Here is a 16335-nt window from a genome sequence, read left to right as displayed (position 1 = left end):
TTCTGATCCTTATAACAATTTAAGAAAAAATATATTTATTTGTGTTTTCTCTTTAGTGAGTTCATGTTCTATCTTTAAGCAACTGTCCTGAATGTCACCTTGTGGTGGACACACTTCAGGGTTATGAGACAGAAATCCTGATACCAGTGATTAGATTGGGACCGTCCATTGAGCCAGAAGCTTCAGTACCAATGTAATTAGTGTTAAGATGTAAACCATTTAACACACCAAACCATCCAAACCATGAAGTCCTCCTGATGCTGGTTTTCTGATGCAGGAATAATGCTTTTACTATTAAAGGTTCCAGATCATTCTATTTTAACCCTCCCACTGTCCTAATGGGTGTGACCCCATGAGGAAAGTTGACCATTGAGCAGGATTGATGGTTTATCCCTTGGGTCCATGTGGCAGGGGTGAGGAGTGAGCACCACCTCACTCCTGCCACATGGACCTCAAGGGATTAACCATCAATTCTGCTCAATGGTCAACTTTTCTGGTGGGGTCCCCCATAGACAGTGGGAGGGTTAAACCTTTGAGAGCAAAGGTAGACACAGTATATGATCAAATCATTGCTGGCAATATTAAGGTGTCATTTGTCTTTAATACGTGTTATTTTTGTCAGCCTGAATTTATACCTTTATACCTTCGAATAAGACACTGTCAACTGTCTTTGTACCAAAAAAAAAAAAAAGAATCCAGCTTAGAACATTACGTTTCATTATTTTGAGAGTTGGATATGTCTCTTTGGGTGAAATATATTTAACATCTATTAACACCCAGCAGCCATGTTCACCTGTAGGACAAACACCCAAACTCAAGCTGAGCAACTTCATAAAGTTGAAAAAAGACAGAGCAAATTTTGTGGGGGTTTTGTACAGCTGCACAAATTTAAAGAGTAGCAAACAACAGTATGCCAGCCTTAATAACCAGGGGCGCCTCCAGAAAATTTTGATAGGGGTGGCCAGACAAGGCCAAAGACATTTTTGGGATGGCACACCACATTGGTGCTTGTGGTAACTCTGGGAGAGTTTAGCCTGTGGCGATGTATTGCATTGCTTCTTTATTCGTTTTTATTTAAAAAAAAACAGTATATATCCAAAACATTTAACTTCAACTTTACAAACACCAACATTTCAGAAAAATACATATCGCTTACTTCAAATTTTATTTTAAATTTTATTTTTAAATTTATCTTTTTTAGTTTAATTCACCTGTTGCTGTGTTCACAAAAATCTATGGAGAAAATAAAACTTTTTTAAAATGGTGAGCAGCAGAAACATATGTATTTTTTATTCTGATTATCTCTTTACTCATTAATTGTATTATTTTTTTATTTTGTTTTATTACGTCTTGAATAAACAAGATCAATTTATGGTTTGACTGAACATTAATCGATTTATTAGCACTGGCTTTTCCTGGGGGGCCCAGCAATTTTCTAGGAGTGGCCATGGCCACCCCTTGGGGGCACCATTGCTAATAACAGTGTATTATACTATTTTGTTAGGCAGAACAACCAAATCTGAACAGTTAATTTTGTATTTCCACTTCTTATCTCCTGGTTTTCTGTTCAGTAATTGACATCTTTCTGTTCTTACAGCAGTCTGGTTTGGAGATCAAATGGGCTGATGGAGGAAAACCTCTGTTCACAGTCTCAACTCATCTAGTTTCAACAGTGTACACTCAGGTGAACACACATGGAACTTCCATGTTCTACTAACATGCACACGAGTGGTGAATATGAACGACCCCTTTATGTGTCCGCCAGGATCAGCATTTACACAACTTCTTCCACCACTGTCAAAGCATGGAGATGTCAGAACGAGCCTCGGAGGGAGAGCTGATTAAATACCTGAAGGTGAAAACAATTTTTGTCTCTTTAAATGAAATTGGACGTCCATCTAACATCTTCACTTCTGTATTAGAGTCTTCATGCTATGGAAGGTCACGTAATGGTAAACTTCCTGCCCACCATCCTCAACCAGCTCTTCAGCGTTCTGACCAGGACGACACATGAGGATGTGGCTGTCAATGTTACCAGGCACGTCTTTACCCTCCTTGAACTTTTTCTTCTTTTTCTCCAATAGTTTTTATTCCATTATCTGTTTATCTTTGTGTTTCAGGGTGATAGTTCACATAGTAGCTCAGTGCCACGAGGAGGGTCTTGAACATTACCTAAGATCTTACGTCAAGGTGACGTTTAATCTATTCTATCAATGCCGACGAGATCCAGTGTGTGTCTGGGTTCTGTAGACCAAAGCACCTTTTTTTTCTCTTTCTTGTTTCTTTTCACAGTTTGTGTTCAAGCCAGAACCTTATTCTTCCATCAGTGTGAAAACCATTCACGAGGAGCTGGCTAAAGCCATGACAGCCATCCTCAAGCCATCTACAGATTTCTTAACAAGTAACAAGCTTCTGAAGGTAAACCCACCAATACACTCACCTAACGATCTCACTGGCTGCTATAAACACTGGCGGTTCTACACATGAGCTTACAATAAATAGAAACAGCACTGCACACCTGTCCCTTCCTCTCCAGCTTGTATGTCTGACCGGAGTGGGGGGAGTGTGTGTGGGGTTCGGGGGCCATAAAGAGAGGGCCCACCTATTGAGTACCGCTGTAGTAGAGTGTGGAAAGTTGTCAGTATGTCCTCCAGCAGTCTAAGCCTTTAGCAGCATAACTATAGAGATAACTCTGGATAGCCTAGCCTTTTAGATGGAGGCATGTTGGAGGAGGGGTAAGGGAGAGCCGTCTTTACCGACTGTATTCTCGACCTCCCTCTACTCCCCCACTTGTCCAGATCTGGGCTAACATCAAATTTTAACCACAGGCCCTATCAAATAAAAAAATTTTACGCCTAGTCTTAAAAGTAGACAAGGTGTCTGCCTCACGAACTAGAGATGGGAGCTTGTTCCACATGAGAGGAGCCTGATAGCTAAAATATCTGCCTCTCATCCTATTTTTAGATAGGGTTATGGTCCTATTTTAAGATAGGATGGAAGGCAGATCTTTTAGATAGTTAGACATCCAAGCACCCTTAATAAGAAATAAGCTGGGTTTTCCTGTTTGTTCTATCACTTCTGCCACCCTGTCAACAAAGGCTGCTAACTTTATTTGATTATTTTCAGCACTCGTGGTATTTCTTTGAAGCCCTTGTGAAATCCATGGCTTATTATCTGATGGAAAGCGGTAAGGTCAAGGTAGGCCTGCTTCTTTAAATTATTCTGTTCCTGGAGTCATTCTCTTTGTGCTTAACATTGAGTTTTCCATCTTCAGCTTTCCAGGAACCAGCGGTTTTCCGCCTCCTTTTACCACTCAGTGGAGACTCTGGTCAACATGCTGATGCCTCACATCACCCAGAAATACAAGGAGAACTTGGATGCTTCCCGCAATGCCAACCATAGCCTGGCGCTCTTCATCAAGGTCAGGACTTGTCCCAGCTCCTACAATAAGTTCATAATAAGACCCCAGATTGTTTAGAACTAAAGTCCAACATTTCACCAATGTTTTGAGCTTCTGCTGTTTCCTTTTCACTCAGCGTTGCTTCACCTTCATGGACCGAGGCTTTGTATTCAAGCTGATCAACAACTACATGAACTGCTTTCTGCCTGGAGACCCCAAGGTAGGGTCTTTAATGGTTTAGATGGATTTCAAACAATTTCCACCAGGCCCTTAACTGTTGCTTCTGGTGTTCCTTCCAGACTTTGTTTGAATTTAAGTTTGAGTTCCTGCGAGTGGTTTGCCACCACGAGCACTATGTGCCTCTCAATCTGCCCATGCCCTTTGGAAAAGGCCGAATTCAGAGGTTTCAAGGTAAAAACAGAACAGAGTCCACATGAACCCCATCTACAGAGCAGGGTTTTATTGTTCTGTGATCTGCGCCTGCTGCAGACCTCCAGCTGGACTACTCTCTGACTGATGACTTCTGTCGGAACCACTTTCTGGTGGGTTTTCTGTTACGGGAGGTGGGTACTGCTCTCCAGGAGCAGAAAGAAATCAGACAGATCTCCATCCAGGTGCTAAAGGGTCTGATGATTAAACACACGTTTGATGATCGCTACGCTGCCAAGGTTAGCTTCTCCATCATCTTGCTGCTCCATTAATATCTGCATTAATTCCCTTTTCATGGAGTGCTATTTTTCATTAGGACCAAATAATTTTGCTTTCTCTAAGTAAACCCTCTTTTATATGTCATTTCAGAGCCACCAGGCCAGACTGGCCACTCTCTACCTTCCTTTGTTTGGTCTTCTTCAAGAGAATGTCAACAGGCTGGATGTGAAGGACTCAGCTCCTCCCAGCAGCCAAAATGTAAGCCTGTCCTCTAATGGTAGTACCTTAAATGAAAGCTTCTCCCTTAATGGTCTAGATCATGGTTCACACATGAGTTACTGGGTTAATACGGTATTATTTCTTCTCCCACTGGGATGTTTTCTGCTCTAGCACATAAGAGAGGACTCTCTGGTCCCAAACTCCATGGTGAACCCCCAGAAGCCTGGAAGCTGTATAGAAAATGCTCTCCACAAGGACGTCTTTGGGGTCATCTCTGGGACAGGTGACTTCTCTCCTCTGACTTTTATCAGTGACAAGCAGCTAATTAGAGATATTTAAATGACATGAGAACCGTTTTGTCTTTGTTAGAAAAGCTAGTTCAAAAATCCTTTGATATAAATACAGTTTTGGATCTTGTCTGGCTACTAGAAAGTGGTAAATTGACCAAATGTCCTTACAAAAGAAGGGCTTTACAGGTTTTCTCCATGACCCAGTAGACCTCTACAGACTTCTTTCCTTAGGGACTCCCACACCTACTTCCCCAGATCACACGGGTCCACCATAAAGCACGGCAAAGGCATAGTAAACAGTGAGCAGAACGAGTATTAAACAAAGGGAAAAGTAGTGCTTGATTGGTTTTTGAAGTTTTTGGTTTTGCTTTATGCAATATTTAGCATAGCTTCAACTAGTTCAAGCCCAGTTTGGTTATCTAAATAAGTAGCGCACCTACTGTGGGTGGGGCAACAGTGAATTACAGGAGAGTGGAGGGCTAAAGTGGTGACTGAGGTGGCTTTTATTGCCAGTTTAGTCTGGTTTCTAAACGTTTGCACATTTTAATTCTGCCTTAGAGGCCTAAACCATAGTAAAGTGATCAAACTTAATTTTATTTTTGAAGCAGAGGCTCATGGGAGTTTCAAACTGGATTTTTTCTCACTTATTAAAACACTTTTTATCATACAATATCTCTTACTGTTACGTTACTGTTGAGTTAAGTTGCAGTACCCTTCAGCCACCACAAGGAGGAACAGCAGCTACGTCACTTCCCCTCTCTTTTAGTGCTAATGTGATTATTTTTCTGCTCTCCCTCGTCAGCTTCCCCTCACAGCTCCACCCCTAATGTGAGCTCGGTTCACCACACAGGCTCCAGAGGCTCTCTGATCTCCACCGACTCAGCAAACAGCCTTCTGGACAAGAGCAGCGACAAAACCAACTCACTGGAGAAGAAGGTAGACGCCCACTTTCATCTGATCTGTGTCTGACAGATGGTTTTAATTTCTTTGTAATCAGTTCTGCTACAACCAATCAAATGTGTTTTTGTAGGAAGGCTGGTGAATTTTCTCAGCAAAGGTCTTAAGATCAAAATCTAAGGAAAAAACTTTTAAATTCATTTCACTGAATCAGGCCTTATCTGTGTATCAGGAGAACCCTAAATCTACTCAGATAGGATGATTTAGGCCTTGCTTTTATCAGAGGAGCGACTGCAGCTTTCCTTGTCCTTGTTGCTGTGATCTGAACTCTTGGAAACCCTCGCCCTCCTCCTCCAGAGCCTCCCCACTTCCTCCTCCATCTCCTCGATAACCCAACAAAAGGAGACATTTACCAGGAGGCACTCTGTCAACGTGCCCCCCATCCCCCTCGACCCAACGGGGTGGGTTCAGCCTCTGAGCCGGGCAGCAAAGCGGGTCACTGTGGACTTCTCAGTCCTCTCTATCCCGCTGCCTGTCCTGCAGCTGGACAGTGAGAAGAGCAAAGAAGCGAATGGAGCTCCTGAAGAGACTCCTTCCATACAAGTATTGGGTTTGGCGTGTGCTGACTCTCCTCCATCAGCTCTTGGATGTAGTTGTACAGACTTCAGACATCTAGATGTCTGTACAACACATCCTGTCCTGACTTCTCTGAGTGTCTCTCTTCAGTGTCCTCCAGCTGGTGTAGCTTCTGCACCTCAAACCAAACAGACCTCTCTTCCTCTTCACTCTCCCTCACTCTTGTTTGGGTTTTCTGAGTGTTTGCTCTCTCTAGAGTTCTGGTGCTTTGTCCTCTCCATCTCACTTTGTGTCTCGTCTGTGTCTGCCAGAGCCAATGTGTGTCCACGCTGGGCAGCAGCATTCTGCGCTGGGACAAACTGGACCGAGAGGATATCAGAAACCTGCTCATGTGCTTCCTGCACATCCTCAAGAGCATGTCAGAGGGTAGGAGTCTGAGGTTTCAGAAGTGCTGCAGACAAACGCGGATGTCTATTAACGTGTTTACTGTTCTGGTTTGATTTGACATCTCAGAGGCCCTGTTTGCCTACTGGAACAAAGCAACCCCCTCAGAGTTAATGGACTTCTTCACTTTAATAGAGTAAGTACTCAACAAGACTGCCTCTTTAGGCTCCTTACGCATCTCCCCACTGTCATTAAACAGACATCACAGCCTGTTAATGAAAGTTCTGATTTGTAATTAGGAGTCAGCCAGATGAGCTTCTTTCTCACATTCATTGACGTCTGTAGGATTCTTCTAGCTTCAGACTCAATTTTGATGCAACACTAGCAAGAGCTTTTAAGCTATTACTTTCAAACTGGTTTCAGTGGTTCTTGAGCCAGAAAGTTGAGTAGCTTCCAATGGAACATCACTCTGCTGCCCTCTGCTGACCAGAAATGGTACTAAAAGCCTTTGGTGGTTCAGGTCAGCACTGGTGGGAGGTAGAGCAACAGCCGGGGTAGAGTTTACCATGCCACTGGCTAATATAAAGGCTTAGCATTTTCTGTTCGCCAAACTTCAAGAAAAAGAAAAAGCACAAGAGGAAATCGTTAACTTTGTTGGCATCATGGCGGAGCCTGCAAGTGAAAGTAAGACAATAATGTTGCATGAAGCATGATCGAGACATGTAAAAGTATTTATCTAAAACCTAATTAGTATAATAACTTAGTTAGACTCGTGTGCACCATTGGTTTTCTGTGACCTTTAATAAATCAGACATTTAGTCAGTTTGTTGTTCTGGAGCATACAGTGTGTGTGAACTCAAGCTCAGTGAACTAGTGGTAGAGTGTCTGCCGTGGGACCCGGAGATTGGGGTTCAATTCCTGGTCGGGTCATACCAAAGACTGTGTCCCCGCTTGATTCTCAGCTTTAAAGGGTTGGATTGGGGGCTTAAACCACCAAATAGTTCCTGAGTGCAGCCACAGCTGCAGCTCACCGTTAGAGTATGGGGTACCAGGCCCTCTGATACGGGCTGTTAGGTCGCTGTATGACCGGTGTTAGAGCTTGGTCCGCATTGACGGCAGTAAGTCGGGCTCGTTCCCAGTGAGAGTTGGACTCCGCCAAGGCTGCCCTTTTTCACAGATTCTGTTCATAACCTTTATGGACAGGATTTCTAGGTGCAGCCAAGGTGTGGAGGGCATCCGTTTTGGTGGCCTGAGGATCAGGTCTCTGCTTTTTGCAGATGACGTGGTCCTGTTGGCTTCATCAGAACGTGATCTTCAGCTTTCGCTGGAGTGTTTTGCAGCCGAGTGTGAAGCAGCTGGGATGAGAATCAGCTCCTCTAAATCTGAGATCATGGTCTTGATTTGGTAAAGGGTAGAATGCCTTCTCTGGGTCAGGGATGAGGTCCTACCCCAAGTTGAGGAGTTTATCTCGGGGTCTTGTGCACAAGTGAGGGAAAACTGGAGCATGAGATCGATAGGCGGATTGGTGCTTCATCTGCAGTGATGCGGGCGTTGTACCGGTCTGTCGTGGTGAAGAGAGAGCTGAGTCAGAAGGCAAAGCTCTCGATTTAGCAGTCGATCTACGTTCCTACCCTCACCTATGGTCGTGAGCTTTGGGTAGTGACCGAAACGAGATTGCGGATACAAGCGGCCAAAATGAGTTTTCTCCGTAGAGTGGCTGGGCTCTCCCTTAGAGATAGGGTGAGAAGCTCGGCCATCCGGGAGGGGCTCGGAGTAGACCCACTGCTCCTTTACATCAAGAGGAGCCAGTTGAGGTGGCTCGGGCATCTGGTCAGGATGCCTCCTGGACGTCTTCCTGGTGAGGTTTTCCAGGCACGTCCAACTGGGAGGAGAACTAAAGGTAGGCCCAGGACACGGTGGAGGGACTATGTCTCTCACCTGGCCAGGGAACGCCTTGGGATTCCCCCGGAGGAGCTGGCTCAAGTGGCTGGGGAGAGGGAAGTCTGAGCCTCTCGCCTTAGGCTACTGCCCCCGCGACCTGACTCCGGATAAGCGGATGAAAATGGATGGATGGATGTTGGGATTTTATGAATGTAATTTTTACAAATAAAATCTTGCTAACCTCACAACCTCAGCGCAGATTAAATTTTGAGGACCCCAGTTTGGGAACCACTGCCCTAGAGAAGGACCCATTGCTGCCCCTTGATCTGAAAAAGGTCAATGGTCATTTTAACAAATCGTAGTTCACTAATCAAACACATTTAGGACAGCTGATGGTCTTCCCAGGAGTTGAAGGTTCACCCTTCAAAACTACTTTCACACCCTACGGGCCTCAGGTGAAAGGTCAAATGTCATGACAGGTTTGGCTTGTTTGGATGTTCTGAAGAAAACCTCTACTCTTTAAAAGCGTAACCTAATTATTTCATCTGGGACAATCTCCTTTGGGCAGATGAGACCAAATTAGGGATGTTTACCCACAATGCACAGCAGCATGTACGGAGAAAACCAAACAGTTCATACCAGCTGTCAGCACGGTGGTGGATGGCTGATGGTTTGGTCCATCTAGTAGACTTTACTAACAGAACATGAATGCAGAGCAGAGTAGTAAAGTTTTGTTTTTACCTTTTAAGCTGACAAGTTTTGGCTAACGCTGATGCTCTGAGGAAGGCTACAGAGTTAGCCGAAACTTGTCAGCTTAAAAGGTAAAAACAAACCTCTACTACACTGTGTTTAGAAAAGAACCAAGCAATGGAAATTGATGGATTACACAGAACAAAAGATGTTCAAATGAATGCAGAGCATCTGTACAAAAAAAGCTGATTCGCTTCGATGGTGTCCCCTGTCTCCCCCTATATCCCCTTGCAGAATCTGCCTCCATCAGTTCAGATACATGGGGAAGAGATTCATCTCCAGGTACGGTTGACTTTTCTGATCAGATTCACCCTTAAACTAATCGTGTTTTGCTGTAATCCGACACACACATCTGCACAGAATCTAAATGCTCCTGTTAACCTTCAGCTGATGGTTTGATCTCTTATCTTTAACACTGCTGCCAAGTTGTTTAATGAGTGTGGAGGCCCTAGGCCCCCCTGGCACGGGTAAGAGCTCCATTCACTCTGCTTCAGTTAATGCATGACACCTCTTGTCTTCTGTTCTAACGTCAGTGTGAATAAGGAAAGCTTCATCTAAACTCATGGTATCCTCTTTCATTTTGTCCTCTTTCTGTCAACAGGAGCCAGGAGGGGGTGGGGCCTGTAGCTGCAGACAGGAAGTCTCTGACACTACCTGTGCCTCGTAACAGGGCGGGGATTCTCCATGCCCGTCTGCAGCAACTGGGAACTCTGGAGAATGCCCATACGATCACTAACAGTAAGTTTCTTATAAAATGGAGGGAACGTGACGAGAGTCAGTATCTGTGGCTAAAGCTCTCGTTGTGTTCTTAGTGTACTCTCACACCGAAGCAGATGTAAACAGCCAGTGTCTGCTGGAGGCCAACATCTCCACAGAGGTCTGTCTGACCGTGTTGGACACCCTCAGCACCTTCATCATGGGATTCAAGGTATTAGACCTCCAACATGAACAAAGTCTCTGTTTCTGTCCATCTAATAGAACCTACTTTCTGTGTTTCAGACCCAGCTGGCTTCAGATTTAGGTCACAACCCCCTGATGAAGAAGGTTTTCCTGGTGCACCTGTGCTTCCTGCAGATCCCTCAGTCAGAAGTTGCCCTCAAGCAGGTCTTCACCTCCCTCAGGACCTTCATCTACAAGGTGAAGCCTCTGTTTACTCATCTGTCCCCTCTGAGGATTTCTCATGAATTATCCTAAAGTCTTTGTCTCCATGTCCTCCAGTTTCCCTGCACCTTCTTCGATGGCCGGGCAGACATGTGCGCCTCTCTCTGCTATGAAATCCTCAAGTGCTGCAACTCAAAGCTGAGCTCCATCCGCAGTGATGCCGCCCATCTTCTCTACTTCCTCATGAAAAGCAACTTTGACTACACGGGCCGCAGGTCTTTTGTTCGGACGCACCTGCAGGTGGGGGGAGGCCTTTCTGAAGAAAACAAGTGCATTAGACACAATGAGGTCCTTAGTGGGAGGTTGATGGTGTTTGTTGTCATTCCCTCAGGTGGTAATCGCTGTTAGTCAGCTGATCGCTGATGTCATTGGCATTGGGAGCACCCGGTTCCAGCAGTCCCTTTCCATCGTCAACAACTGTGCCAACAGTGATAAGAGCATAAAGGTGAGAAATGGTAGAGTTAATCCTGGCTCTGTTTCAGTTAAACTGACTTGAGTTCTAGCTCGTTTGTGTGTTATCTGAAGTCAGCTGGCGGCTGTTATCTGAAGTAAGCTGAAGTAAGCTGTGGTGGCCATCTTGAATTGGATTACATCCAAGTGGTAATGTCAAAGATCTCATCTGGTCAGTCTGGGATGGTGCTAACTCTCAGCTTCTACAATACCAAACTCTATACCAGCTCCCGTTTAAATAACAGACAGGCTAAAACATTATAACCTGCCTCTGAGCCTTTCAGTGACAGGTGGAGAAAGATCAAAAATCTAAATTTCACACATTTCTGATATAGTGCCGCCTTAGCCGAGTCTCTTTTCAGGAACAGTTTAATTGTTCTTTACACAATAAAAAGTACTGGATGATTATTATCTATAAACCTGCTTGATTCTTAACTTAAAAGGAGACAAATCATTCTACTTTGACATTATAAAAGTAATTTTAAGTCATGTCAGACTATTCCACTGATGTTTCATACAGCTCTTCTACCCATTTATCTTGGTAATGTCTCCTACACCAACCTCTATGGAGCTCCTTCTCTTTAACAGGAGGAGTACCTTCCTGTAAAATCAGCTGTAATAAACGTCTTTGGGTGCCATTTATAATTGTTAACATCAAGTAAATAGCTCAGGGAAATGAGTAATCTCAGGTATTGGACTTTAAATGACCACACAGGTATGGGTATTACAGCTGCCAAAAGCCTGGCACGTCAGGTAATCAATTTAAAGTGAAATGAATAAATGAAATGGAATCAAAATGTCAGAGTACAAATGTAACTCTTACCTCCCACCATGAGGACCTTGTAGCTACATGCAGGTTTCTCTTCATCCACATCTCTGACGGGTTCCTGTTGCAGCACACAGCATTTCCTTCAGATGTGAAGGACCTGACCAAACGCATCAGGACGGTGCTGATGGCAACGGAGCAGATGAAGGAGCATGAGAACGACCCGGAGATGCTGGTGGACCTCCAGTACAGCTTGGCCAAGTCCTACACCAGCACCCCTGAGCTCCGGAAGACCTGGCTGGACAGCATGGCTCGCATCCACAACAAGAACGGAGATCTGTCTGAGGTTCGGAGCTCTGAATGAGCCACGTGCTGCTGTTAGATGCGTACCGTTGTGCTAACGGCTGCTTCTGTTCTTTACCAACAGGCGGCAATGTGTTATGTGCATGTTGCTGCTTTAGTGGCTGAGTACCTGTGGCGAAAAGGTGAGTATAAAATGTAGGGGGTGGAGCTTAAAGGGGAGTGTCATCTTCTATAAATCGTACTTCAGTGTTTTAATGATCTCAGTTTATAGGCTCTAAATTAGTCTCCATTGGGTGGTCTGAGGAGAGAGTCATAGAAGATTAAAAACAGACGGACAGACCCAGCTTGCTGATTTTTGTAGATTTAATGTAAATAAATTTCAGTTAAAGATCCCAAAGACGTGACAGCTGACAGCAGAATCTATTAGAGAATGAACTTAAACAAGTCCAGAGTGGTGGAGAATACCATTTGTTAAAGCAGCCTGGATGTAGGATCATTCTTTGATCCCAGGTCAAGATGTACCTCCCTCTGATAGTGTTGCTGTTCAGACAAGCAGACACAACACCAGCTTTCATCACAACAAACAGACTAAAATCTGACTTTTACTCCCAATAACATAGCATGTAGACGACAACATTGTTGTATTTAACCTGGAGGTCACACTATAGGCTACAGTATTATAAATGTTGTGATGTTTGTCTCTTATCATATCTCAACACCTTTTAGTTAAAGTGTGACGGTGTTGTCTGACTCACACTTGTTCTCTGGGTTTGTTAGGAATGTTCAGGCAGGGCTGCTCAGCATTCCGGGTCATCACTCCAAACATTGACGAAGAGGCAGCCATGATGGAGGATGTTGGGATGCAGGATGTTCACTTCAGCGAGGTTAGACTTTACATTCTGGTCTGTTCCATGTGTTATTTGGTGTTGGCAATGAAAAACTAATTTCATGATGGTCTATGACCTACACCTGCTGTTTCTATAGGAATAGTTTACTAAAACCACGAAGAGCAAGTAGACAGAAACTCTGAGCTGAAATGTGAATCTGGAGAGCTGTGTTTATTTTCTGTGTGTGTTCAGGAGGTTTTGCTGGAGCTGCTGGAGGAGTGTACTGATGGTCTGTGGAAGGCTGAGCGTTATGAGCTCATTGCTGACATCTACAGACTCATTATTCCCATCTATGAAGAACGCAGGGACTTCGAGGTGATCAGTAGACTTTAGTACAGAAGCCAATCTACGCTCTATCTTTCTATAAACACATTATAATTAACATGGTTCTGATCACAGAGTACTAGAGATTTGTTATTTACCATCAGCAAGAAGGTAAATAACAAATCTCTAGTACTCTATCTTCAGAAAAGAACCAAATAATGGAATTTGATTACCAACACAGAGCAAACTAAACAAAGACTGAACTGAACAGTTCCCATTAGACATGTCCTACTCACAAAAACATGGAAATCAAAGCTTCAGCCCAAACTCATTGTGTTTATTATAAATGTAAATTGTTTTTACCAAGTTGACAGAAAAATGCTCAACTGGTTTTTCCATTGTCTGGAACTGAATGTGTAAGTAATTGGTACTTACAGTAACCTGATAAGTATTCTCTACTTACCCTGTATGTATCTACGGAGCAATAGTATGTATTGCTACCAACTTTATTACGAGAATAATTCTATATGAAACATCCATTTGTCCTTGTGCTGCAAATGACACACAGCTGCTACCACAAATACATGTAACGTTTTAGCCATTTTACATTTAGATGCAGTTGATTAGCTAGTTGGTGGTGGCCATCTTGAATTGACTAACAAAAGTTAGTCAGATGTAAATGAACATACAAACGTTACACTAAAATGTGTCCAGTCAATGACAGAAATTTTAGACAATAGTCACATGTGATTGGTTAGTGCTGAGAATACATGTTGAAAATAGCTATTAGCTACCATGACACCAACCTTTAGCTCAGAATCTGTAGATTTGACTGAACTGTAGACATTTTTATCTTTGCTAAGATTGACTAAAGTTAGCTGTGGTGCCTATCTTGGATTGGGTTTGCTCCCAACTGTAGTTAGTTGTGGATGGCTAACTAAATTTTACTTCCTGACAGTTTAATTTAAATCTGTTGAAAATCTACCAGACACAAGCCTAAGAATTTGGCAGTTAGTGGTAACAAGGAGCTTAAAACCAAAGTCATGTTTTGTTTTAATCTCATGACAGAAACTGACACACTTGTACGATACTCTCCACCGTGCTTACACCAAAGTGATGGAGGTGATGCATACGGGCAAGAGGCTGCTGGGAACATACTTCAGAGTGGCCTTCTTTGGACAGGTAAGCTTTAGAAGAGTTGAACAAACTCATGTTGTGTTTAGTCCAGGAACATGTGTGTTCACTTAAACACTGTTTAACAGAAATTCCTGTTCTTTCTCTCATTGCCCTCCAAGGCTGCGGTAAGTGTGTGTTGGTCCTCAGTCTTCTCCTGTATCAGTACGTTTTTAGATTCTTTAGGGGCTGGGGGGTAATTTAGTTCATAGTTTTTCCTCCTCTCCTCCCTATCTTATCCCCAAGGCTCTTTGTCTGTCTTTGGGTGTACGGTGCTTCTACATTTTTTCTGGAAACTAGAAATTATTAAAAATGGATCTGGTCAGCTGGTCACTCAACACGATTGACAAAATTTTCTCAACGATGAAATCGGGAGAAGGGGCTCCCGGGTGCCCCTCTGGGACAGATCCATTTGGGCATATCATGGACTCCTGGAAACAGTGCAACCTGATTTGCCTATCTCAGTCTGTAGAGGATTCTGAAGACGTCTGGATATTCGTGGCGTTGGTGTCAGGTTTCCTGCTCTTTGGCCTTGGAGGTTATCTGGCTTACTAGAAAATTAATGAGCTGTCGAGGAATATTGGCTTGCTCCCGGAGCTCAGAGATGGATTGCACCACGCTGTGAATTCACAGACTCATATAATTGTCGAGATGAGTCATAAGCTTGGAACTTTGGCTGAGGTTCATCCGTTGGGACAAAAGATGGATGCGATCAAGGAGCGAGTGGATGAAACAGCATGGATTGGGATAGAGTAATTTACACCATTATTGGATTTTGAGAGGTTGAGGACCAACGGAACTTTAAGACAGAGTAGAAATTAACTCTGTCTGGCCCCAAAACAATTTCTTATCTGAATCTGGTGCCCTTGAGCCTGTGAGGCTGAAACGAATACCTCCCCCTCAGAAGAAATGTGGAATGCTGCTGTCGCCATAATAACTGTCTCCCTATCCCAGCCTGGGCGGGACTGCGAGCTGTGAAGGCCGCCGAATCGTTCCAGGAGTCACTGTGCTCTGTAAACCCAACGACCCCCCCCACTGAAGTGAAGAGCGCCGCTTATCGCAGCTGCTGGCACTGACATGTGGAGTGTCCAAAGCCCTCCTACCCCACCTAGTGGACACTTATGCTGTGTAATGTCTGAAGTCTGTTGCATTTCTGTCCGAGGTGTTTTTTTGCATAGCAAAGTTGCCCTCCCTGTGGAGGGTAACGCTGAAGTGCCTTTTTTTTTCCTCCACCTGACCCAATCCTCATGTAAACCCCTCTGATCTCTATTAAGTTAGAGCGACTCGGGTTGAATGACCACAGTCACCAATTCTTGTCATGTGTCTTTGCCTATGTATGTCTGATCTCAGAATTGTGTGTAGTGAAACTCTTAATTTCCCTCTGGGATTAATAAAGTATCATTGAATTGATTTATAATTGTTACAAAAACAAAACATCTATAGTTCAGCCTGAAATGAACCAGGGCCATGAAGGGTGTTTCAGCCTTTGTAGCGTTGCTTTGATTTAATCTGCCTTCAAATACAGCCTTGGAAGGATGCATCCCCTGAATTAGGACACAGCCATAGCACGGGTTATAAAGTATATTGCAGTCTACAACTCTGACACTAGATAGCACTAAATATTTGTTACTACTCTTAAATATTGAATTTGCCATATGTAACTGTTCCATCCATTTATTTTTGTGAAAAATATGCTTGTGCTTGTGTTGAAGGGCTTCTTTGAGGACGAAGATGGAAAGGAATATATCTACAAGGAGCCAAAGTTTACTCCACTCTCTGAAATCTCCCAAAGACTTCTGAAACTCTACTCTGACAAATTTGGCCAGGAGAATGTCAAGATCATTCAGGATTCTGGAAAGGTGGAGATGTATTTGTGTGACTGTAGGACTGTAATGCTACATGGTAGACATTAAAAAGCAGCAGCTGGATCAGATATTCTCAAACTTGATATTTAAAGGTATAAATATGATTTCTAGATAAAGTCAAAGGTTCAGAAAAATCTGTGATAAGAAATGTATATTTATTAAATGTTCTTACTAATTAAAATCAAAACATTTACTTCACTTTTAGCTGACTTCCTGCACTGACAGGAAGCTGAATTACAATACATAGTGACATTAATCTCAAACCTAAATGGCCATAAAAATCTAAGATCTGTTATCCCTTACTAAACAACTACCTGCTAAGAATAAAATAATTTTGAATTTATTTATGGTGTCATACCAATATAATCTTAAAATAAAGTTACTGATGAGTTAATTTGTAATATGCTTTATCCACCACAAG

The 16335-nt window shown here is 43.4% G+C and overlaps 1 protein-coding gene across 4 annotated transcripts in view; it reads left to right on the top strand.

The window, feature by feature from the left end:
* LOC107377074 (dedicator of cytokinesis protein 9) overlaps nucleotides 1-16335 on the top strand; it is a 76820-nt gene that overhangs the window by 57833 nt on the left and 2652 nt on the right. For 3 of the 4 annotated variants that reach the window (XM_015946487.3, XM_054747510.2, XM_015946480.3), the window contains exons 21-47: nucleotides 1598-1684; nucleotides 1766-1855; nucleotides 1923-2038; nucleotides 2121-2190; nucleotides 2293-2418; nucleotides 3127-3198; nucleotides 3275-3421; nucleotides 3537-3620; nucleotides 3700-3811; nucleotides 3890-4068; nucleotides 4199-4306; nucleotides 4439-4550; nucleotides 5360-5493; nucleotides 6342-6456; nucleotides 6544-6610; nucleotides 9280-9327; nucleotides 9647-9783; nucleotides 9858-9973; nucleotides 10045-10182; nucleotides 10264-10446; nucleotides 10538-10651; nucleotides 11553-11768; nucleotides 11850-11907; nucleotides 12503-12609; nucleotides 12805-12927; nucleotides 13945-14058; nucleotides 15762-15908. In XM_015946487.3, coding sequence (XP_015801973.1) covers nucleotides 1598-1684; nucleotides 1766-1855; nucleotides 1923-2038; nucleotides 2121-2190; nucleotides 2293-2418; nucleotides 3127-3198; nucleotides 3275-3421; nucleotides 3537-3620; nucleotides 3700-3811; nucleotides 3890-4068; nucleotides 4199-4306; nucleotides 4439-4550; nucleotides 5360-5493; nucleotides 6342-6456; nucleotides 6544-6610; nucleotides 9280-9327; nucleotides 9647-9783; nucleotides 9858-9973; nucleotides 10045-10182; nucleotides 10264-10446; nucleotides 10538-10651; nucleotides 11553-11768; nucleotides 11850-11907; nucleotides 12503-12609; nucleotides 12805-12927; nucleotides 13945-14058; nucleotides 15762-15908 — 3120 coding nt within the window. The remainder of the gene's footprint in view (nucleotides 1-1597; nucleotides 1685-1765; nucleotides 1856-1922; nucleotides 2039-2120; nucleotides 2191-2292; nucleotides 2419-3126; nucleotides 3199-3274; nucleotides 3422-3536; nucleotides 3621-3699; nucleotides 3812-3889; nucleotides 4069-4198; nucleotides 4307-4438; nucleotides 4551-5359; nucleotides 5494-6341; nucleotides 6457-6543; nucleotides 6611-9279; nucleotides 9328-9646; nucleotides 9784-9857; nucleotides 9974-10044; nucleotides 10183-10263; nucleotides 10447-10537; nucleotides 10652-11552; nucleotides 11769-11849; nucleotides 11908-12502; nucleotides 12610-12804; nucleotides 12928-13944; nucleotides 14059-15761; nucleotides 15909-16335) is intronic. The other variant, XM_054747511.2, reaches the window with a different exon arrangement.

This window comes from Nothobranchius furzeri, chromosome 2, assembly GCF_043380555.1.
Source record: "Nothobranchius furzeri strain GRZ-AD chromosome 2, NfurGRZ-RIMD1, whole genome shotgun sequence".
In the NCBI taxonomy this organism is placed as follows: Eukaryota; Metazoa; Chordata; class Actinopteri; order Cyprinodontiformes; family Nothobranchiidae; genus Nothobranchius; species Nothobranchius furzeri.
Note: the sequence above shows the minus strand (reverse complement) of the source record. Positions and strands in the feature narration are given on the sequence as shown.